Source organism: Petaurus breviceps, unplaced genomic scaffold (assembly GCF_028583685.1).
Source record: "Petaurus breviceps papuanus isolate PSGF00001 unplaced genomic scaffold, PetGlider_PUasm1.0 185, whole genome shotgun sequence".
Taxonomy (NCBI): Eukaryota; Metazoa; Chordata; class Mammalia; order Diprotodontia; family Petauridae; genus Petaurus; species Petaurus breviceps.
Genome location: NW_027185797.1, coordinates 13675683 through 13700114, shown reverse-complemented (window position 1 = coordinate 13700114; position 24432 = coordinate 13675683). Strand labels below are relative to the sequence as shown.

General features: G+C 38.1%; 1 protein-coding gene across 6 annotated transcripts in view; it reads left to right on the top strand.

Annotated features, from left to right (window-relative positions):
• ZNF385D (zinc finger protein 385D) overlaps positions 1-24432 on the top strand; it is a 361566-nt gene that overhangs the window by 65985 nt on the left and 271149 nt on the right. For all 6 annotated transcript variants that reach the window (XM_069088477.1, XM_069088480.1, XM_069088474.1 and 3 more), the window contains one exon: positions 15368-15510. In XM_069088477.1, the coding sequence (XP_068944578.1) occupies positions 15368-15510 (143 nt within the window). The remainder of the gene's footprint in view (positions 1-15367; positions 15511-24432) is intronic.

Genomic DNA, 24432 nt, shown 5'->3' with positions numbered 1-24432 from the left:
TGGCTTAGGGAATTAACAGATTAATCTGAACAGGGAGGAGTGGGGAAAGATTGTTCAGTTGTATCTGAGTCTCTGTGATCCTGATTAGGGTTTTCTTGGCAAAGTTACTGGAGTGACTTGCCATTTCCTTCTCTAGCTCATTTTACAAATGAGGAAACTAAGGCAAAAAGTGTTAAGTGACTTATCCAGGTTTACATAGCTAGTAAGTGTCTGAGGCCATATTTGAACTCTGGTCTTTCTGACTTTAGGCCCAGCACTCTATCTACCATACCACGTAGAATCTTAGCAATATCAAAGTGGTATGAGAACCAGAATTGAAGGGGCAGAGAACAGTGAGAATAGCTCTGACTATGGGGCCAGAGCATCTGGATTCAAATTCTACCTTGGATTTTTACATATATTTGCCCCAACAATAATTCCATAGTCAGGAATAAATCCTGAAAGTGTTATCAAACTCAGGGGGAAAAATGGCCCCTAATCAAAGATCTTTATCCCCCTCATTTTGATACAGTTCAAATTGCTAAATTTGGACTTAGGAAGAACTAAGTTTGAAGCCTGACTCAGATAGTTACTAGCTGTGTAACCCTGTAACAAGTCACTTACCCACTTCCAGCCTCAGTCTCCTAAGTTGTAAAATGGGAAGAATAGCAATACCTCCCAGGGTTGTTGTAAAGACCAAATCAAATTATTTTATATATGTGTTTGTGTGTGCACATGTGTATATGTTCATGTATGTGTGTATATATGCACACATATATACATGTGTTGTATATATTTGTATATATAGTTCTTTGCAAACTTTAAAATGCCATATGTTAACTGTTCTCATTATTATAATTATCATAATCATTTATTGTTATAACAATCATTCTTATAACATTCTCTGTATGACTTTGGACAAGTCACTTAACCTCCTTCAGACTCAATTCTACTCCCTAGAATAATTGGCCACTGAAACCCCTTCTAACCCTAGATCTGATCTATTTTGAACTCAAAGTCAGCCTTGCTCAAGGGCCTTCCCAAGCAGAAGGGATTCAGAAGGGGTTAGTGAGTTATGCAGTCTTCAATCCATTTTTCAGACTTACACATTTAAGTGCGTAATGAGATTTAGCTATGTATCAGTTTAAAGGATGGCTCTTTTTTGGTAACTTTACAAGGACTGAATGGAATAGTGGCCAACAAGATCATGCATGCAGAACACGGCACCGTGGAACTCTATATGCTGAGTAATGACAATCTGAGATTTGGAGAGCTGTAAGGGATTTTCAGAGATCCTCTGATTCAGCCTCCTCTTTTCACAAATGAGTACACAGAAGTCCAGAGCAGGTGGATGACATATCCAAGGTCACATAACTACTTAGTAGAGTGGCACAGATCATTTTCTCACCTAATTCTCTGAGTCATGTGTTGGCAAGCAGGTTTCTATAAACCTCCGGAGGAATGCTTTCCTTGGCTTTTTGTTCAGTGGGCCAGATTTTACTTTGCAAAGTGTGAAACGGCTCTTTGAATAGGACTGTTCTGCTTCCATAATGCATGAATCAGAGAGGGGGAGACTTTGTATCCTCTGTCATTTGTCATGAGGTTAAGTGGTTGGTCCCTAATGACCCACCATGTTGCTGGTCTGTGCCTCTCTCTTAGCCATGAGCTATGAGATAATATCAGAGCCAGAACCTGCTTAGGCTACTGACAAAGGCTACTGACAACTAGGAGAGAGATTCTGCCCTGGATCCAATTATAATCTGGCCTCTGGAACAGAAGATAGAAAGGAGGTAGGGAGAGGAGGGGGAAAGGAGAAAATCTACTTCTTTTCTTCCTGACATCAGATAATATTCGCTCACTGGCACATTGCTGAAAAATCATGGTTATTAAGGAAGCCCTCTCTGTTTCCATCTCAGACATGAATTGATTATTTTAACCGAAGACACAGAGATAGATCAGGGGAAGGGCATGCCGATGCTAAGGTGTCACGTGTGAATCTACAAGTCAAGTGACAGTACTGAGCACCAGGAAGCAGGAGTGGAAAATGGCAGGAAGAAGTATGAGCTGGAGGCAGCAATGCATTAAGAGCAGGAAAAGATTAAGACCAGGAAGCAGGATAACAAGCAAAGGCACCAATAAGATAAGGAAGTTGAAGGGAACATGGAGGTGATTGAGACAGGCTACTCCCCTCATTTTCCTGAAGACAGAAACTTGACCCAGAGCTGTTGAGTGACTTAGGATGACAGGATCATTGATAGTGAACTGGACAGGATTCTAGGAATAGATCAATTCATTCTGGTCATGTTTCAGATGAGCAAACTGAAGCACAGAATAATAAATTGCCTTGCTATTAGATTGTAAGCTCTTTGCAATGAATATGGTTTCATTTTTTTGTACTTGTATCTCCAGGACCTAGAAGAGTTTGGTTTATAATAAGAGCTTAATAAATTGTGGTTGATTGATTGGACTTCGATCAGCATTCACATAGGTTAGCTAACCGAGATATCCTGTCTCCAGCCTCAAAATTAAGTGTTTGTTCTATTCCACCATGAACCTTCTAAGAAACAGGCCAGGAATTCAGTGGGAACAGCTAGTAAACCTGGGGTTTGATCAGAACCCAACCATGAGGTCATAATTTAAAAAAGAAGTCAACCAAAGAAAGTACATTATGTTAATCATTGCCTTTGGTGAGCATCATGATGTTGAACCAACAGTGCTATCTGGTTCTCTGATTCTTTTTACATCTATCCATTTGGAGGCACGGACAAAGTTGGAGGGTGACTTGGATTTCATTCCTCAGTCAATTTTGGATGTTTGGCCCAATCCTTGAGAGTGTGACTTAATTTTGTGGGTCAAATGACAGGTAAAGGGAAATTAATATTTACTTCATGACAGTTAACATTTTTGTCTTTTTGGTTCCAGAAAAAAAAAATCATTTGTTCCATCCCAGAGCACTCTGAAGCCATCAGTATTGATTTGAGAAATTTTATTGATTTTTCATTTACTTGCCTTTTATAATTATCATTATTGATCACAGATAAGAGTTTATCAGCAGTTATTCCTATAAAACATAAATGTATTAAAATAAAAGCAGAACAGTTCTACAATAGTAGTGCCTACCATGTACTAGGTCTGGGATCCTATGGGATTTTATTTTTTAGGTAAGATGGTTGGATTTTAATACTTGAATTATCTTCAGAAATTATTAGAAAACAAAGATTCATAATTATTTTATTTTCACTAATCGCTAACTAAAACTTATCCTGTTCCTCCAGTGATTTAAAAACATTATTCCGAGAAGGAATCCATTAGCCTCACCGGGCTGCCAAATGAGTCACTGACACTCAAGATGGTTGAGCTTCTGATCTGGATGAGCAGAGAGGTTGAATGATTTTCCCATGGTAACTCAGATATTTGAACTATGAGGAAAAAAAAGAAATATAAATGTTCTTAATACTTATCTAGCCCTATTTCATCTAAATCTTTCAGCCTTTTATAGTTTTATAAGCTTAAGAAAAAAATGAAATCAGTTATATGGTATTTGGGATTGCCTCTCAAGGCCAAGTTACTTAGGCTTAAAAGTATATTTTAGCTGATTTTTTCCCCTAACAAATGCCCAAGGTAGGTGGGAAAATTCAAAAGGATATTAGACCGATAAATATTTTCCAATCAGATGCTAATATTGGGTGAACACTTCCTTCTTCCACTAAAAATTTCCTACCCCTTATTTTTACTTCTCTCAAATATGCCCTCAACCTTCTATATAGCTTTTTTTTCAGCTATCACAATGAAAATATACATTTCAAGTTGACTTTCTGTAGGTACCTGGCCAAGGCATACTTTTTCATGTAAGTTCCAAGAAGTATCTTAGTAAACCAAAGGTGTCAAGCTTATACTGTCTTGGAGCTTGCAAAACTTCTGAGTGTGGCTAGGGAACAAGTTTAAAATATTTTGGGGAAATGTTTAAAACAATAAACAAAAATATGATACAATATAGATGATGTTAATGTTTGATTTTCTAAGTCAATATGCTGCTCAGGGATTCATTTCTATTTGGATTCGACACCCTTGTTGTTTATTTTCATACTTAAAATATCATCTGTGCCTACTGTTTCTAGTAACCAAAGGCAGGAATTTCTTCCATTCAGTGCCCTTTGTTCAGCAAAGCATCTTCCAGGGTCTCTAATTTGATCTTTGATGTCATGATGGAGAAATATAGCCTGGATAGCAGAGCAATAATGCAGATTCTGAACTGGTCACTAGGGCGATCAACCTGCAGATCAACTCATTAATAGACATTAATGTCTATTGATGTCAGTTTGGAAGGAGAACAGTAACAGAGTGCCCAAGCTTGGCATATGACAGCTGATTAAAATGAATGAGAGATGCTTATTCTAGGGAGTGGAAGGCTTGGGGTAGCAGTTGTAGGGAGTGGAACAGTAGATGTCTTCAGTAACTTGAAAGGGCTTTCATGTGGAAGAAGGATCAGACTTGACTCTACAGGAAAGGGTTGGGAACAATGACTGGGGGTTGCATAGAGACAGATTCAGATTGAGAAAAGGAAACACAAAATCCTAGAGCTATCCAAAAGTGGGATGGGCTTCCTTGGGAGGTGATGGGTTCCCCCTCCCTGGAAACCTTAAAAAAAGGTTGGATGTCTATTTGCTGGGATTGTTGGAAGAAGCTATTGGCCAGATTGAGGTTGGGATGGTAAAGCCTTGGAGGTCTTCCAACTCTGAGATTTGATGACTGCATGTAGCCATTTTATCTACCTGCACTCTTGTTTTCTCATCTGTAAAAATGAGAAGATTAACTAGATCGTGAACTTTTTAACCTCTTTAATGTTGTCAGCCTCTATAGCAATGTGTTTAAAGGCACAAGCCTCTTTTCATAATAATGTTTTTTAAAGCATAAAAGAAAATACATAGGGCTAGAAAGGAACTCAATTATATTAAATTGTAATTATATATATGTAATATAGATGTGCATATATAATATACTATGTGCATAAACATGCAGATGAATACCATGTACATATGTACACACAAATACATATATGTACACATAGTTTATATTTCTTAGTCCCCACATTATGAAATCATGGGCCGAATGGTCTCTTCTATCTCTGATATTTTATGATTTTGATCTAAAAATATCTAGGGAGTGACTTACATTTTTAACTAGTTACCACTAGTTAGCACTTTTTCAGATTTTCAAGTATTAGCTTATCTCTGAGGCCATGTTTTTGGTGCTGTCAAAATGCTAGGAAACAAAAAACCTTCATGTCTACCCAAGGTTAGAATTTTTAATCATTTAGAACCAAGTGAAAGTGCAAAAAGCTAGTTAACCTAGTTAACCAGATAAATGTTTCCTTAGGGGTCACTTTTCCTTTGACTAGGACAGGCTTGGACTAGTACATGAGTGATGGAGAGCTGTTCCTCCTTCCAAGAAGCAGGTGCCGTAGTTTGTCCTTGGGACATTGTTGTGTCTCTGGCCTTGAGTAACCAGGGCATTTCCAGAAAGAACCGTATAAGTCATTAAGCTATAAATCACAAAGATGGCTCTAGGACACTTTTTTTTTCTATCCATGGCCTCCATGATGTTGTACAACGGTTTTTCTTCTTAAATCTGGAAGGGGCAGGAGGAAGATGACTCTTTATTTCTTGACATGTGTATGGCACAGTGTGGGAGGGTGTCTTGAGCTCCTATCATTTGAGAAAGAATAGCTTTAAAATGCTAGCTTTCAACTAGACACATTATTACTCAAGGCACAGTGGACAAAGTGTGTGACCTAGAATCAGGAAGATGCACTCAGATCTGGCCTCAGTCACTTACTTCAATTTAACCTCAATTTGCCTCAGTTTCCTCACCTATAAAATAGAGCTAATAACAGCACTTACCTTTCAGGGTTTTTGTGAGCATCAAATGAGATAATATTTATAAAGCATTTAGCACATTGCCTAAAAGTAGGAACTCTAATATAGGGCCTTCCTTCCTTCCTTCCTTCCTTCCTTCCTTCCTTCCTTCCTTCCTTCCTTCCTTCCTTCCTTCCTTCCTTCTTTCCTTTCTTCCTTCCTTCCTTCTTTCCCTACTCAATAACAATGGAGGCTGATTGGTGAGAAGTTTTCCAAACAAAAGTCTCCTCAGGATTGGCCAAGGAGACTTTCTGCCAGTGAGGCTTTTTGCACTTTCACTTGGTTCTAAATGATTAAAAATTCTAACCTTGGGTAGACATGAAGGTTTTTTGTTTCCTAGCATTTTGACAGCACCAAAAGCATGGCCTCAGAGATAAGCTAATACTTGAAAATCTGAGAGAAATGCAGCTAGCAGCATTGTGCCCGTTATTGATTGGAGTCGGGGTATTGACATCTGTGGAGCACTAGATTTTGGTCCCTGGTGATGAAATGGAGTGACACAGGGGCATGAAGCCTGGGGGTTATGAAAATAAAATCTGTTAGCATTAGTTGGAGTGGAGCCTCAAAGCCAGGTCCATGGGCTAGAAGGATTGATGGGCAATTGATTGCAGTGAAAGTAGGCACAGAGAAACCCCTCTGCAGCTGGCCCCTGGAAATGAGCATGAGGGACACTCTCCAGGTATGTAAACCTGCTTTGCCTTTGTCCATAATGTACTGACCAGATTGGGCCAGCCATTGTGAGAGTTCTAGGCTGTTGTAGGAAAGAATAAAGAAGAGAACAGAAGGTAGCAAAGCGAGAAGCTTATGTTGTCTCAGCTAAGGTGAGTTCCGGTTTCATTCATATTTTCCCAGGTCATATTTCTTATTTGCTGTCCTTGCTACTATAATTCTGGGGAAGTCCATCAGTTGGGAAGTATAGTCTGTTTCTCAGGACTGAGTTGAGAGTGGGTTGGTCTTACATAGTCCACAGTGATATCCTATACTGCTTGGGATCATAGATCTAGTCAGAAGGAATCTTAGGCATCATCTATTGTAAACTAATGCTCAATTTTACATACAAGGAAACAGAGGCCTTGTGAGTTTAAGTGACTTGCCTGAGGTTGTACAGGTTGTAAGGAGCAGAGATGGGATTTGACTCAAGTTCTCTGACTCCATGCATAGAACTTTCCCTGCTTTAGTATACTGTCTGTCCAATTTAGAATTCAGAGAAGACCTCCAAGAGAAGCTTGGAGCCATCAAGACATATTTTCTCCATTCATCCACAGAAGCAAGTAACAGATTTTTCATAATTGAGCCTAGGTCCCCCATCAGTGGGTAAGCCATCTTATGAGGGAAACAGAATAATGCTGCTCTCAGTTGTTTCAGTCATTTCCAAATCTTTGTGATCCCATTTGAATTCTTCTTAGCAGAGAGTGAGGTTTGATGTTTCCTTTTCTAGCTCATTTGACATATGAGGAAACTGAGGCAAACAGGGTCACAACTTTCTAAATATGTGAACCTGATGCTTCTGTGAGGCAATAATAAAGAGATATTTTAGAGGTACTTTTCCAAAAGTAATGATAAACTATTTACAGATTCTTATGAAGCCTTCATTCCACTTGTGATTAACCTCATACTCTTATGAGAGACACAAAGGAATGGTTCAGAAGTTAGGGAGTCCTTATAGATCTGCCTTTCGGAAGCTTTGATGGAATAGCACATTGAAATGGTTTGACAAACAACTGAATATAGTAATGGGCAACAGATTGATTGTTTTACAGCCATCAACCTGTTTCCAAATGCAGAAGAGGCTGCCTATGATTCCTATGACTTAGCAAATGAATCAACAGACCTGGCAATAAATTATCAAAGCCTAGTCATAATCTCAGTTGCACATATTTCTATTTCTCTGTAAGCTTTGTAAAAGCTTTCTACATATGAACTCATTTGAGACTCATGCCCCCTCTATGAGGAAGAAGCTCTTAAAAATTCCTATTTTTCAAAAAAAAGGAAACTGAGGCTTATAAATGTTAATTGACTTACCAGTGATCACCCAACTAGGAAGTGTAAGGAATGAGATTTGAACTCAGGTCTTCTTGTCTCTAGGCCCGATTATCTAGCTGCTATCCCAAGCTGAATTTAGTTTGCACATAGGTGTTTTGTGAAAATTAAAAGTGATATTTTCAAAATTGTCATTTAAAGCTATTTTACTACCTTTGGTAATTGCCTTAGGAAAGTAATTTAAAACTAAACTTTTTAAAGCAAAAAATGTTGGATTTTATAATTTAGCTTGTGACTATAGTAAAATATTGATGTGGTTGGATATCGGACAATTCTAGGAACAAACTCATTATGCTCTTTCACTAGACAATAAATAAAATATAATCAGAAGTCATAATCCTACACTGTGGTCTTCCATACTAGGAATAGCAGTGATACAACTGGAAATATAAAGAACAATCATGAATACTTGGCTAGTTGGGTACAGAGGCAAGGAAATGTGTCAAGTCTTGGCCTTTTGAAAACTAAATCTGGCAGTATGCTTCCTGGCCTGCTCTTCAAACATGGCGGGAGCCTGGCATGTGTCTTAAGTCAGCAAATATCAGTGATAAACAATGAACAGCAACTGATGGAGTCCTCTAGAATATCAAGGCTGGGCCTGCATTTTGGCAGGGAAATAAGCACATGGACAAGAGTGGCTGTGAGGAGCACTGACTTTGTCTAACTACCCAGGCAATTTGTGTGCTCTCACTCAACGGATTGCTTAATTAGATGAAGGGGAAGAAGCCAAACGGATAAGTGGAATCAGTTCAGCCAAGATTATCAATTTGTTGATTCTTCCTGTGCTAGTGTTTAATAGTAACAAACAACACTTCCATACAGCTTTAGGGTTTGGAAAGAGCTTTGTGTGTCTTGCTCCATTTATTACTCCTAAAAACCCTATTGGGCATCAAGATGACACAATGATTAGAGTGTCAGGACTGGAGTAAGGAAGAATTTTCATCCTGGATTTAATTCTGGCCTCTGACACTTACTAGGTGTGTGACCCTGGGTAAGTCACTTAATCCTGTTTGCCTCAGTTTCCTCATTTGTAAAATGAATTGGAGAAGGAAATGGCAAACCACTCCAGTATTTTTTTCCAAGAAAACCCAATGGGGGTCATACAGAGTCAGACATGACTGAAAAATGACTACATAACAAAATAACAAAACCCCATTAGGTACTGACTGTATGGTAAAGATACTGAGGATTAGAAATGTTAAATGACTTTTCTAGAGTGAAACTAAGTGTCTGATGTGGGATTTGAACCCAGGGATACCTGGTTCAAGTCCAGTATATTATCCATTATGACATACTGCTTCTTACAATGTCTAGGTGGTACAATGGATAGAAAGTTATTCTTGGAGTTGGGAAGGCATGAGTTTAATTCCTGCTTCAGACAATTACTAGCTTATATTGACCATAGGAAAGCCGCTTAACCTGTATTTGTTTCAGCTTCCTCATTTGTAAAATGGGGAAAATAATAATACCTACTTCCTAGGGTTGTGACAAGGATCAAATGAAACAATGATTTTAAAGTGGTTAGCAAAGTGCCTGGCACAAAGTAAGTGCTACATAAATGTTAGCTATTATGGAATAATATTTGCCTCATATTTCCTATCTCCCTCCATTTTTGTCTACATGTTTGCTTCTCTCATGTTCAAGATTGGATTAGTGTGAGACATTAACTAACCAGGTATTAACTGAAAATTTATGGGGGAAAATGAGATCTTCTTCAGAGGAACTGCTGAAAGAAGATGAGTCAGTGGTCCGACCACCCTGGATATTCTCTCTAAAGACATCGGATATTACTGGCCAACTTTGGGGAAAAAGTTGTTGATGGGCCATATTGGTAGAGGTATTCAAAAAAACACCTTATTAATAAGTAGAGTGCCCTGGAAGCAGAAAGGGCTCCTTCTTTCCTGATAACAGAGACTTCCCAAATTAGACTAGATTCTTGGTAGGAGGTGGTTAAATTCCTCAAGTAAAGACTAGAAGGCAATTATCCAAACCATTCTTGGACTTCATGTATGCATTGGACTATACGGCCTCAGAAATCTCTTGAACTTTCAACCTATTGCTCCAATGGGAAAAAAGTTGAAATGCTTCTAGCATATAACATTTTCAGCCTTTGCTCTTGTAGACAAATTAATTCTAATTTTTTTAGACTAATACTTTGTGTTTGTCTCTCAGTAATTTTTGCTCCCTGTTTTGCTCATTTTAAGTACTTTCTCCAGTTCAAAATAGAGAGCCAATAAGTGGGGTGGAAGAGAAGCAGAATTTGGAGCCAAACATTTGAAAATGTTTATTTAGTTTAAGATTCCTTTAAGTGAATCAAAAGAAGTTTGTCCTGTGACTTCAGTGAATGACTGTACAGTAAACCCTCAATTAGCTGGAAAGCTCAATTGACTAGGTTTTTTCTTTCCTTTCTTGAATTTTTTGTAAAGGATACAGCCCATAAGAAAATAAGTTCTCATCAGGGACTTCATTGAAATGAACAACACAATGAGAAACAGAAAGTAATACAAATAAAAACTCCCTTTCTTATCATAATGTTAGTGTGTGTATTCTGCCCAGGCACATAGCAAATATTTATGGTAACATTATTTGAAGTGTATTAGAGTAGATGGAGGGAAGTTTGGAAGCAAGTACAAAAATTTGTAACCTAATTCAAAAATGTCTATTTGAAGACATAACATTGTACAAAATGTTATTTTCTCCTCCTGCCATACAGGAACATCACCCATTTTTTTAAGAAATGGATCATTATCTAAAGATTTTTAAAAATCTGTTATTGGGGCAGGGGGGGGCAGGAAGGGAGAGAAAGATGGATTAAGGGAAATCCCACATTTTCAATATGTCACATCTTGAGGGATTCCTACTGCCATCTATAATGCCAATTTTTCCCTCCCTAATCTTCTCCCTCTTTCCATGAATCATAGATCAAAGGGTTACAATATTACAAATAGTTTACAGAGGTCACCCTTGATTACTCTCAAAATAAGTCTTGTACTGTGGGGAAAGGAAAACTGAAATAATTTAATTTGTCTGGCAATATTTTGAGTAGAGCTGAGATGCCCTATTTGGATCAAGTACAAAAGTCCAAGGTTAAACATTTCCCCTAAATGGAAAGACTATGCAATACTCTCCAGGAATCCTTCAAAATATTGATTTGCAATGTTACATCACACTATCATTACACTGCAGTTTGCACCAGCACAAAAGAGGAGTATTGCACCAAGCTGACCTCCAGTTAGAATGATATGAATTGATGGTCCTTGGGTCCCCAAAGGATCAGGTAATTATCTCTGTGGCTGAATGAACAACTGGCTTGACACATATGACGGTCAAGTCATTAATTTTTTTAATCAGCCAAATTGGTTGGGAGCTTATTTCATCAATGGTCTGATGAACCCCACTGGCTTAAGCAAGTTAAATTGGTTGTGCCCATTACCCACACATACCCTGTGAACTCATTTACTTTGTTTTGAAGAGGCATACTGATTCAGAGAAGGCAAACGAGTTTTATTTATTGGTTTTTATTTGGGTTCCAGGTGGTGGAAATTTTGGGAAATTTGGGTTCTGGATAAATGAATCAATCACACGCACACACACATACATATAGTGTGTGCATACATATACACATATATATGTATTTACACACATATATACACAAATACATACATATTTGCATTGAAATATCAATGATATCAGTCTTCTTTGCAATTTATAGTCTAAGACACTTGCCTGGGGACAAAATTGCTCCCCATGTCTGCACATATTATACATATATATATATGTATGTATGTAAGTATATATATATATCTATATATCATATGTGCATGTATATAGCTATGTATATATTTGAAACTTTATTTTATTTTAAACTTATTGAATAAAACGAACATTTCCATAATATAGTATAATTTTTTAAAAAGATAACACACGAAACTGCAAACTTCTTATGTAAAAATTGCTACTCTTTTTAAACATACAATAAACTTATTGTATATGTATACATATATGTATGTACATATAAACTATATTTGTATATACTTCCATATACATATGTTTCTCTTGATGGAACATAAGGTCCTTGAAGGTAAAGCTAAGTTCCATTTATTATCTTTGTAACTCCAGCACCTAGGAGAGTTCTTTGAGCATGGTGTTGATTGAATGATTGCTTGGATGGAATTTGAGGACCTTCCTATCTATTTATCAGTGATCAGTGAGAAAACAGGTGTCCAAGGCCACCCAGACAGTACATTACAGAACAATTACATTTATTGATTTTTTAAATTTATTGTCAGGATTGCTTTGCTATGTATTACATGATGTCTTTGTTGTTAGGATCAATGAGGTAACAGTGGTGAAATGAAAAAAGGGTTGATTTCACCATCACAAAGATCTGGATTCAAATCTAGCATCTGGTACATAGTGGTGGTGTGACCATGAGCATACCAATTAACCTCTCAGTGCTAGATGGGAGGTCATGAGTAATAGATGAGATCCTTATACGTTTCAGTTTAGGGTGCTTCCACTCTGGAACACCAATAACAAAATGATCAGATTATATTAAATATGTCATAAAGTGACAGAAATTGAGGGAGGGAATATGGCAAAAAGAACAGTTCTTGTGTTGGATACAGAAGCCCTGGTTTCATATTTTATTTTCCCATTAATTAGCTCTATCAGAAGTATCAACTACTATTGGGGCGGCCAGGTAGCCCAGCGAGTAAGAGCACTGGCTCCAGGGTCAGGATGACCTGGATCAAATCCGGGCTCAGATACTCAGCACCACACCCAGAAATAACTGGCCGTGTAACCTTGAGCAAGTTACTTAACCCCGATTGCTTTAAAAAAAAAAAGTATCAACTACGTAGCCCAGGCTGCAGGTAGTCCACAATACTATGTGAATTCCTTCCTGAACCAGATTAAATATAATTGAAAAATATTAACAAAATAAATGTAAATACAAGACGCAGATTATATTACATTTTATAATCTAAATCAATATACAGGCTCAAGGATCCTCATATGTGGATTAGTGGACCCCATTTCTATTTGGATTTGATAAGACTGAGTTACATGACTGAGGCTGTCTCTATTCCTGAGTAAGCTAAAGTTCCTGCATCTCTACATTGAAGAGGTCTGACTATGTGATCACTAAAGTTCTCACTTCCTCTGAATTGCTGATCCTGAAAGATTTTATTTTGTCTCATAAGTGGCATGATTTATTTAATCCATATATGACTTTGCTGATTAGCTTTCCAAAGAGAGCCAATTAAAATTCATTGCATGTTCATAAAAGCATTTCAGCAGTTTGGGGGAGATGAGACTTTGGGAACCTAGAAGGAATACTGTACTCAACCCCTCACCAGATCCTCTGGCAAGTGCCCTCCATGGAAGTTTAACTCAAGACTGTAACTGCAGGGTGATAGCACATGTGTTTGAATGTCCTCGTGGTAAATGCAGAACTGCCCTCTTTTCTTCTCTCTTCCCCACCCCCAGTTTGGGATATATTATTATCTCTGATTTTTTTTTTCATGAAAGTTATGGAAATGGCAGGAAAAAAAAATATGTTTGCTCATTTAGCAGTTGTTGATTTTATACCTAGAAGAAGGAGAACTGACTAGCTATAGCAAGTGGTTAATTAAATCTTTTGCTGTTAGTCCTCAATTACAGGCATTAATTCGTACTCATAGTTAGCAGCTTTTCTACCCAATTGGATAGATTTTGTGTATCCTTCCTGATATGTGTGGAATCTTAATGAAAATTATCAGAATTATGTAGAGGGTGTGAAATCAGGAATATTGTGTGCGAGTGTGTGTGTGAGAGGGAGAGGGGGAAGGAGAGAGGGAAGGAGGGGGGGAGAGAGAGAGAGAGAGAGAGAGAGAGAGAGAGAGAGAGAGAGAGAGAGAGAGAGAGAGAGAGAGAGAGAGAGAGAGAGAAGAGGAGGGAGGGGAGGGGAGAGGAGAGGAGAGGAAGGGAGGAGAGGAGAGAAGAGGGAAGGGAAGGGAGGAGAGGTGAGGAGAGGGCAGGAGAGGAGAGAGAGAGCTTGGGAGAGTCTAGAGCCACACACAGAGAGGCACAGGCAGAGAACGGAAAAAGGAAAGGTTCTTTTAGAGAAATTCTGAGTGATTTTTTTAAAGCAACTCTTCCTTGTGGTTATTTGTCACCTTTGACTCCACTAACTTGCCCAATGAGACGGCAGCTCCATCTTGGGATTTAGAGTCTCTCTCACTTGCTCTCCTCTTCTTCCTTTTCTTCCCTTCCTATTCTCTTCTCTTCAGAATGTTCTGAGAGAAGGTTGAACAATCCCACTGCATTTTGTTTTTCTAATGTTTTTTGGCCTCTCCCCAGTAGGTTTTTTACAGTCTGCTGCCTGCCTCTCAGATTAGAAGAACACTGGCATATTTTAACAGTTTCCTAGGATTCAAACAGTCTTTAATTAACAGCAAATTGATGTTTTGGAATATAACCAAAACAGGGGAAATATTGGATGCTGAAAATGGGGCTTGAATTTTTCCAGCTTCCAGGCAACTGACTGACACAGCATCCTGGGGCTGGGGGGTGGTGGGCTGCAAAAAAAAAAAAAAAAAAAAAAAAAAAAAAACTCCATTGCAAACAGGTGGCTACTGATTGGTATGCAAAGGGACATTTTCATTTTCATAATAGTTTCACAGATTGGTCTTTGGTAGTGTGGCTGAGGAGGTATGCTGTTATTTAAAGGATGCTAAATTCTATCTACCCCTAAAGACACCCCCCCAAAAAAAAATCTCTTGTACTTGATAATAGCCCTAGATGGTCGCAAGTGAGTACTGACTCTTAGGGAATGCATCCTAGAAACACTCTACTCCTTTGCTAGCAGTGGATTAGAAATAGCATTTTAGTCCCCCACTCACCGAGGCAGTGAACTAGGGTGATTTGTCTTTCCTGCAAGGTTAGTTCCCTGCTTGCCGCTGCCAGAGTTCAGAATTCTGTGAAAAGGAGAGATCTAGGGAAACAATAGCACTATCATAAGACTATCATAAGCACCTCAGAAAAATAAGGCGAATTTTAGAAGGAGATGGGCAGGAGGGCTACATTTGCCCTAGAAATGGAAAACCAATATGGAATCTAGTGGTTTTGAAGGAATCTTGATTGAAAATGCGTTTGATAATTGAATCCCGTCTGGCTGCCTGGCAGGAAATAGCCCTGAGATACTTTCCCAGTGTTATCTGTTCAATTTGAAGGCAGAGGGAGGAATCATTACTAGCTACTTCTGAACAAGGAAAAGTTCGCTGCCAGTTGATAGCAACAGGTTCCCCAACTGACTTATGAGTCCTTGATTTCCAGGGAAAGACTGCAATGACTTCTAACCCTTTGGGGCAAACTTCAAGTGTTTCATCAAGGTCACTCATTCAAAGGCAGAGGATCTCACTAACGCTTTTCTTTTCTTTTCTTGTCCCCAGGTGGCACATGCCAGAGCCCTGCTCTCCCAGCCCTGGTGCGTCCACCTGCCCCACCTTTGCAGCCCTCGCTGGATATTAAACCATTTCTTCCGTTTCCTTTGGACACTGCAGCTGCAGTCAATCTGTTTCCCAACTTTAATGCAGTAAGTACTTCAGTCCTTGAAGGTCATGACATTAGTAGGTGTCTTTTGTGTTCTGGAGAAGAGGTAGGGCTGCAATATATGTAATACCTACTATTTCTCCACTCACAACCATGATACTATATTTCCTATGGTATAGTACTTTCTAATCGTAACTAAACACAGTCGACTCTTAGATCATTCAGGGATTTGGCTCCCTTTTTCATAACGCTTCCTCCTGACAAAGTCTATGCAATGCCACTGACCCAGTTGTTATAGAAGGATGTGCTTGAAGTGAAATTGATATGGTTGAGTATATTTTTATTGCCTTTATCTGGACCTTGTGATAGTAGTAGTTGTGGCAGCAGCAGTAGTATTAGTAAAAAAATATATCAACGTATTCCATTTATATAGCACCCTTCCTCTAGAGAGTAATGTTTTATTTTTCCTGTACCTCAACCAAATTAAATATTCTTATAATGGGAAAATTACTATTTTCTTACTGAGCTGTAAGTACTTTTTCCTTTTTTATCCTCCATTTCTCTTGGGTCATGCCAACAGTAGCCAAAACTATTCTCCTTAAAGACCAAGGTTATTATTCTATGGGTACTAATTCATATTCTTTTGTTTCCTGTCTGATAAAGTTGCTGATTTAGCCTAGATTTCTGTGCTAATTCCTGTAGTGCAGGAAAAAAAAAAGTCTGCATGTATGTTGGGGAATGGAAACTGAATTAAAAAAAAAAAAAGAACTAGAACCCAGCCTGATGGATGATTCTTATTCACTTTTCTTAACCTATCTGAGAAGTTGTCAAGATGCTCTGTCCAAGCATCAGGAGATCAGTGCCAGGGCATGTCAGCAGCAATGGAGTGAAGAGTGTCAAGGTGGGCACTGCATATTGTTGCAGCAAACAAAGCTTATCTGGGCACTGCAGCTGTTTATTCTGGGCTCCAGGTTTATTTTCTTGTTTTCTTTTCTCCAACTAAATCTTTATCCATCAAGAGGAAGAAGCAAGATTATGTCCTCAAGGGCATGATCACAGTGCCAAAGCAGGGACAGCTGTTGTCTAGCACTCATGCAATGAACCTGAGTGCTATGTCAAGTTAAATGATAGTATCTGAGGCAATGTTACCTCAGAAATATGGAGGATGAGGGCCTACTTTTTTTTAGGGAAGAAGGCAGGGCAATCGAGGTTAAGTGACTTGCCCAAGGTCACACAACTAGTAAATGTGTCAAATGCCTGAGGTCACATTTGAACTCAGGTCCTCCTGACTCCAGGGCCAGTGCTCTCTTCACTAAGTCACCTAGCTGCCCTTAGGTCCTACTTTTGTTTTCCCAATATGCTCCTTACTAGATATGTTACCTTGGGCAAGTCATTTGCCTGTGGCTCTCTCTTTTCACATAGCTATAATAATTAAGTTGGTTTAGAGCAGAGTCCTTAAAATGGGATTCCCTAAGGGGTCCATGGATAGATTTAAAGATGCCCATAAAATTGAAAAGAAAAAAATACATTTTTATTTTTTTTAATTTACCATTAACTTAAGGTTTCTGAACCTGGAGGCCATGATTTCTTATACCTTTAACATGCTAAAAACTCTATTTCAATATAATTGGTTTCCTTTATTATTCTTGGTAATTTATTATATGTATTTGAAAACAATACTCTGAGAAAGGTGTCCCTATCCTTCTCCAAACTGACTACCAAAGGGATCCAGGACACAAAAAGGTTAAGGACCTCTGGTCCAAATGACCTCTAAAGCTTATTCCAGCTGTAAATCTATGGTTTTATGACTTGCCAAATGACTGGGAAATTCCTATACCCTTGGGTAGCTGGCAATTCAATTGATCAAAAATTTATTTTTTCCCTTTAATTTTCAATGCCAAGCATTGATTTTTTTTTCTCTCCCTCCCACCACATCCCCAATTTCATAAAGTAATAAAAAATCTATTTTTAACATGTGCAGTCAAGAAAAAGAAATTCCTACATTGGTCACACCCCAAAATATGCCTCATTCTACATCTTGAATTTATCACCTGTTTGTCAGCAGCTGGGTGGCACCATTCATCACTCGTCCTCTGGAATCATGGTTAGTCACTTCATTGATCAGAGATCTCGTATCTCTCAAAGGCAACATGTATTTATTGAATATCAGGTACCAGACAATGGTACTAGATGCAAGGTACAGAAAACTGAAAAAAAAAAGTAATCCCTGCTCCCATATAGATTGCATTTTACTGCTAAGCCTGAGACATATTTGCTTGACAGACATCTTTTCTGCCTAAAAGGACAGCGGTCCTTTATTTCCTAGCTGATCTGTGAATCACCTATATCATGTGTCCTAAGCTATAATAAAATAATTATAACATATACCTGATAGTTATAATGAACTAAGTCACTGTCCCATTCACTGGGGCAGGTCTTCCAACACTTTTGATCTCTCCTCAGTGTTTCTATGACTCCTTCTATCCCACTTTTTTAATTGACAATATTGCCCTGTAATTTATTGAAAAAAATTGAGGCCTTTTGCCATGTTTCCCCTTTTCCCATCTTACTTATTCACATCACCTATGCCCTCTGCCATCATGTTCTCCTTCACTGATTTCTTGTATAAAGTAATATTTTTCTCTTATCAAGGCTAACCCCTTTACTTGCACAAATGATCCCATTGCATACCATCTTCTCCATGAGATTTCCCCCACTATCATCCATCACCACTATTTCATTTGTTTGCCTTCTTTTCCTCTCTATTGGGTGCTTCCCACTGCTTATAAACATGCCCAGGATTCTCCTATCCTCAACAACTCCTCACTTGATTCATCCATCTCTATCAGTGATCATTACACATGTTTTCTTCTTCTTGCAGCTAAACTCATAAAAAAAACAATGTAGAATATGTGTTTCCATTTTCTTTATTCTCACTCTTTTCTTGTCTTTTGTCAGTCTGGCTTCCAACATCATCATTCATCCAAAACTGCTCTCTTCAAAGTTATTGGAAACTTCTTAATTACCAAATCTAATAATACATTTTTCGATCCTCATCCCTCTTGACCAATATACATTTCATCCTATAACCCTCTTCTTCTTTATACTCTTTTCATTCTAGGCTTTTGTAACACAACTCTTTCCCAGTTCTCTTTCCTTTCTGATTTTACCTTCTCCAATCTCCGTGGTTATATTTTTATCCAAGTCATAAGTATCCCACAAGATTCTATCCTGGGCCTTCTTCTCCCTCTTTAAGTCTTCACTTGATGATCTTGTTAGCTCCCATGGATTCAAATATCATCTTGATGATTTTCAAATCAATTCATCTAGCTCTAATCTCCTTGTTGACCTCCAGTCACAAGTTCCCAACTAGTTGGAACACAGACATTTCAAAATGGATGTCATGTAGACATCTTAAATTCAACATGTCCAAAACTGTCCAAAAACTCATCTTTCTGCCAAAGATCCTCCGCTCCTCCCTAACTTTATTATTATTATAGAGGGTACTCCCAGTCTCCTGGTTCTCAGGCTCAAAAACTTGGTTGTCATCCTTAACCTCTCATTTTATCTTTCCCCCCTATATCCAATCTCTTGCTAAGGTTTGTTTCTATTACCTATATAACATCTCATCTATATGTGTCCTTCTCTCCTGGACACTGCCCCATCCCCGGTGTAAGCCCCCATCATCTCATACCCAGGCTATCACAATGACCTCTTAGTTGATCTTGAACTTTCAGAATTCTCTCTCCACTCCAGTCTACCCACCACTCAGCTTATTAAAATGATCTTCCCAAAACACGTCTGACCATGTCATACCTACCTACTCAATAAACTCTTTTGGTTTGCTTTTCACTTTCAGGATCAAATATAAAATCCTATATTTGTCATTTAAATCTCTTTATAGTATGCCCCAGGCCCACACACATTTCGAGTCTTCTTATACCTTAAAATATTTCCCTTCCTCTCCCCTTCCCACATGTACTTTGTGAGCCAGTGACAATGGACTCTTTGCCATTCCTCAAGCAAGAGACTCCATATTTCAATTGCAGTCATTTTCATTGGCTTTCTCCCATGCCTGGAATTCTCTCTTCATGTCTATATCTTCTCTGAGGAAAATAATAGTGCTTCCTCTCAGGGTCATTATTAGAATAAAAGGAGATAATACTTGGAAGGTATTTTACAAACCTTAAGCTGTTAAAGAAATGTGAGGAGTAATAATATTAAACATATGAATTCATGAATGAATGAATGGAGAGATAAACTGCTAGTTGTCTCAGATACGTAAAAAACTTTTCCTTTTTTTATCTTAATTAAGCCTCACAATCATTCTGTAATAAGTACTACAGGTAGAGGCCATGTCCACTTTATAGAATAGGAAACCAAAAGTCAGAAAGGTTAAGTTACTTGCTGACAATTACACAGCTAGTAAGGCACCAGGAGAAGGAAATAAAGGCAGGCCCAGTTGGCTTTCCAGTAGACCATGCTGCCTCTCTGTAAGTCAAGTCAAAAAGGATTTATAAAGTGCCTACTACATCCTAGGCATTGTTACCCATAAGAATGTGCAAGAGAGTCTAACCTTCAAGGAACCTTCAGACCCTATAGACAAAAGAGATTTAGACCTGAAAGGGATCTTAAAAGTTATCTAGCTCAGCCATCTCAGTTTATTGGTGAGCAAACTGACAGCATGCAGGTTTAATGACTTGCCCAAGGTCACCCAGGTAGCAAGTGGAAGCTGGAATCTGAACCCAGGTTTCTGAATTCAAATCAGTGTTTTGTTTTGTTTTGTTTTCTCATTGAGTTATTCCCTTACAAATTTCATTGAGGATGGAAGACAAATTGAAGAAAACAACCCGAGGCAATATCTAAATAGTTACTAAAATCCTCAGCATAATGTACTTTAAAGGAAGCCATCACTGGCTACTGCCAGAGAAGTTGAGAATTCACCATACCCAGCAAATTTCTCAAAGGTTTCCTTCAGGAGGTGCTATATAAGCTGTGCCTTGAAGGAGGGGTAGGGTTTCTGAGAGAATGATAGAATAAATAGAATCAGGAAGTCTCAGGTTCAAATCTCTCTTCAAAACTCTTCCTCTCTCTGTGAGCCTGGACAATTCAATTAATCCCTGGACCTGACTTTCCTCATATACATAATAACAGAGTTGAACTAGAAGACCTCTGAGGTCTCTTTCACTAGGCCTAATATGTTATGGAGCTTTCTGAGTCTTAGTTTTCTCATCTTTAAAATAGGAATAATAATGGTATCAGTATCACAGAGTTATTGTGATGGCCAAATGTGGTAATTGTGCAAACCTTTTGCAGACCTGCAGAATTTAAAGTGTTATGTAGATGCCAGCTCTTATCATCATCATCATCATCAAACAGATAAATAGTAAGTCTTCTGGCCTAGTGTTTAGTAATTTATGGTAGGGTTTTGTGATTCACAATAAAATGATTCATTACCAAGTATTTATGAATTGAGTACATGATTGTATTTGTACAGTTTTATTACTGTCACCTAATTAAGATTATTAATTTGAGGCAGTTATTAGTAAATTCAACTTAGCAACAAACAGTACATCACATAATTTCTTTCATAGTCTCTCACTTGGATGATGCCAAGAGAAAAAAAAATAGGCATTCTGGGAACTCCTGGTTTATGATTATTAACTAGATGATAGAATAAGTCTTTGTGAATACTCCTCAACCACCTCCCATAGGAACCTAGAGGACTGTGAGGAGGAACAATGAGAAAATGTGGGGAACCAATTTGAAAAGCTCCAGAAGAAAAGGGTATGTAAGCACAGACTCTCATCTAGGTGGAGTTTATGCATAAATTGGAGATGCTCCAGACTTGTCTTCAGTAAAATAGAAATTGAGCATCCCAGATTCACTTGCTGGTCACTCATCGATGTTTCCAGTTGGTATTTCTGGATATTCATCATCCCATTTATAAAATAGAGATTGAGAGGCAGACTGGTGTACAGGAGAGAGGACCAGTTTGGAAGTCAAGGGAGACCTGAGGTCAATTCCTCCCTCTGCCACATTTGAGCTGTGTGACCCTGGAAAAGTCATTTAAATTCTCTGTGTCCCTGAAACAGTTGGGTTCCCTATTTTATAGTTGCACTTTACCAATGAAATTGCAGATCTGAATTTTAAAAGGGTTTTATTTCCTATCTTCCACCACCAAAGAAAATAGTATGGGGGTGGCCAGGTAGCACAGCGAGTAATAGCACCAGCTCCAGTGTCTGGATGACCTGGAGATCGAATCCTGGGCTCAGATACTCAGCACCACACCCAGAAATAACTGGCCATGTAACCTTGAGCAATTTACTTAACCCTGATTGCTTAAAAAAAATAGTATGTGGGGATGGGGGAGGGGGAATATTTTGACATTACAGAGAGCTATGCCTTCTCATCTTAATACATACTAGAACCTTTAAATCATCCTGCCTAGTTACTTCCCTACTACTAACAATAGATCTCTGAAGGCTGAGGCTGAAAAGTTGAAGGGGTATGAATAGTAGCTAACAATTCTTCTATTTATTTTCAGTGAGCAGAGTTTAACTAAATACTGTTCACATATCTTTCATTGCTCTTACTGAGTCCTCAGAGGGATACGACTGTTGCAGCTGGCACTTAGCCTAGGGTAAGTTTTAAGGGGAGGAGAAAAAAAAAGTAATATCATGTCCTCAAAATAGGACACAGGATGTACAACAAGGGTATAAAATTAATAAAGTAGGGGAATACAATAAATATGCTGTTATTGATTTCTGAATCCTTTGTCCTTTCTGTGAAGGATGTTGCACAGAATCGACTATATCTTTCTTTGGATTGCCTATGTTATATTTCTATAATAAAATCCTCCTAAGAAATCCCCCCCCCTTAAAAATCTTTCACCATTGTAAGTTTTATCATATAAGGTGAATATGAAAATGATGTATACTCATCTCGTCATGCTGATGTGAAATGTATGAATGGTGAAATTCAGCAAACCATAATGTACCAATGATCCCAGTCAATACAAAGCTCTTAGTCACTATGATTCAGTGATACTCTCTATGATATAGTCGATTCCAATACTTTAATGCTTTTTACTCACTATGTTGTGGTCCTTATGACTCATCCCCTTGAAGAAAGTAAGAGATAGCCATGATCTGTAACATAGGCCCAAGGTTTCTAGGTATTCTAGAGACCTTTGTCCCTTCTCATTTCTTAATCTTGCAGCCTGTCTTCCAACACAATTTCATCCCCCTTTCCTAGATCCAAACTAGAATTGAATTACTGTTTATTAATATGTATGTTGACTTAGTTTGGAAGATGATGTCAACTTTTTATAATAGAATTTCTCCAGTTCTTCATATTCTGCAGCTGATATTGATTCATGAACTTCAACTATCAAGTGACAGTGTGGAATGCTGGACAGAGCCCTCTATAGGAGTCAGAAGGTTTAGGTTTGACTTTTGGCTCTGCTGACACTTACTGATTGCATATTCATGGGTAACTCACAATGATCTCCAGACTTCATTTTCTTCCTCTGTAATATGAGAACGTTGTACTTGACACTCTCTAAAGTACCTTCCAGTAGTCCATTCATGCTGTCAAGGTCTTTTTACTTATACTCATTAGAAACCCTCCTGGGGAAAATGGCCAAGTGTTGCATCAAATATTGTTTTCAGTTATACTCAAATAACAGCTCTAATTCCTCTACTTTACTCAATGGTGAGAGATCAAGCCTTTGTTCCATCTCATAACAGCTTAATTAAACCATGATTAATTAAGACCCTACTTCAAGGTTCTATACCTATTTCTAGTCATTTTAATTTTCTCTTCTCATTCATACTAAGAAGGTCAGTGTTGATATGGTTCATCTTTCATCAGTAAATCAACTTACTGAATATTGGACAAGGATAATGATAAAAATAGTAAGAATAACACTAAAAGTAACTAAAAGCTAGCATTTATATATTGCTTTAAGTTTGCACAGTGCTTTACATATATTATCTAATTTTATGCTAACAACACCCCTGGGAGATAGGTGCTTTTATATCCTCATTTTAGAGAGGAGCTAAGAGGTACAGAAAAGTTAAGTGATTTACCCAGGCTCATTCATCTATTAAGGGTCCAGGTAGGATTAGAATTGAAATCTTTCTACCTCCAAGTTCTGAGTTCTCTCCATTGAGCCATCTAAACTGCCTTATTTAGCATGCCAGTAGTGAATGTTTATTAACCTATGGTTTTGAAATTTTCTTAGTATCTCTGCTTCCTTTTTTTGCCTTTGTACCTTAATCACTGTAGAAGCTTAAGCAGACCCTAAAGACTGTAGGCTGTTGTGCACTCTTCCTTATTTCAAGGGTTGCCAAAGCATCAAATTTATCACCCACTGTTTAATAAAGTGGTGTGAGCCTCTCTATATAGAACTAAGCAATTTTCAAAAAATAGATGAAATCAGTCACTAAGACAACACTCAAAAATTTCCTAGTGGTAGATCGTATGTTGGCTTGGACGTCTGGAGGCCTGCTTACAAATTCCAATTCTACCACTTACTAGATGAGTGATTTTGTACAAGTTAATATCTAGAGCTTCAGTAACATCATCTGTAAGATGAAGAAGTTGGGCCAGATCAAAGAATCAAACTTTTCTTGGATGCTTAATCCTCTAGCATTTCTAGACTAAATTCCCAGTCAGCTGATTAGCTGTAGAAAGTGATCCTGGCCCTGAGGAGAGAATCAGAACCAAGAACGCATTCATGTTAGCACATGACCAAAGACTTTGTTTATTTCACAGTGGCAGCATAACAACAATTATTTGGTACAGGAACATCAAGTTTGATTAAGGAAGTCAGTGCTTTTGGATTGATACCCATGAAATGACAGGATTATTCTGACTCAATTCAGGATCTTGTTCATTTGGTATTTAGATTGGATAGCCTGCCACAGGTTTTTAATAATCAAATTCTAGATCTAGGCAG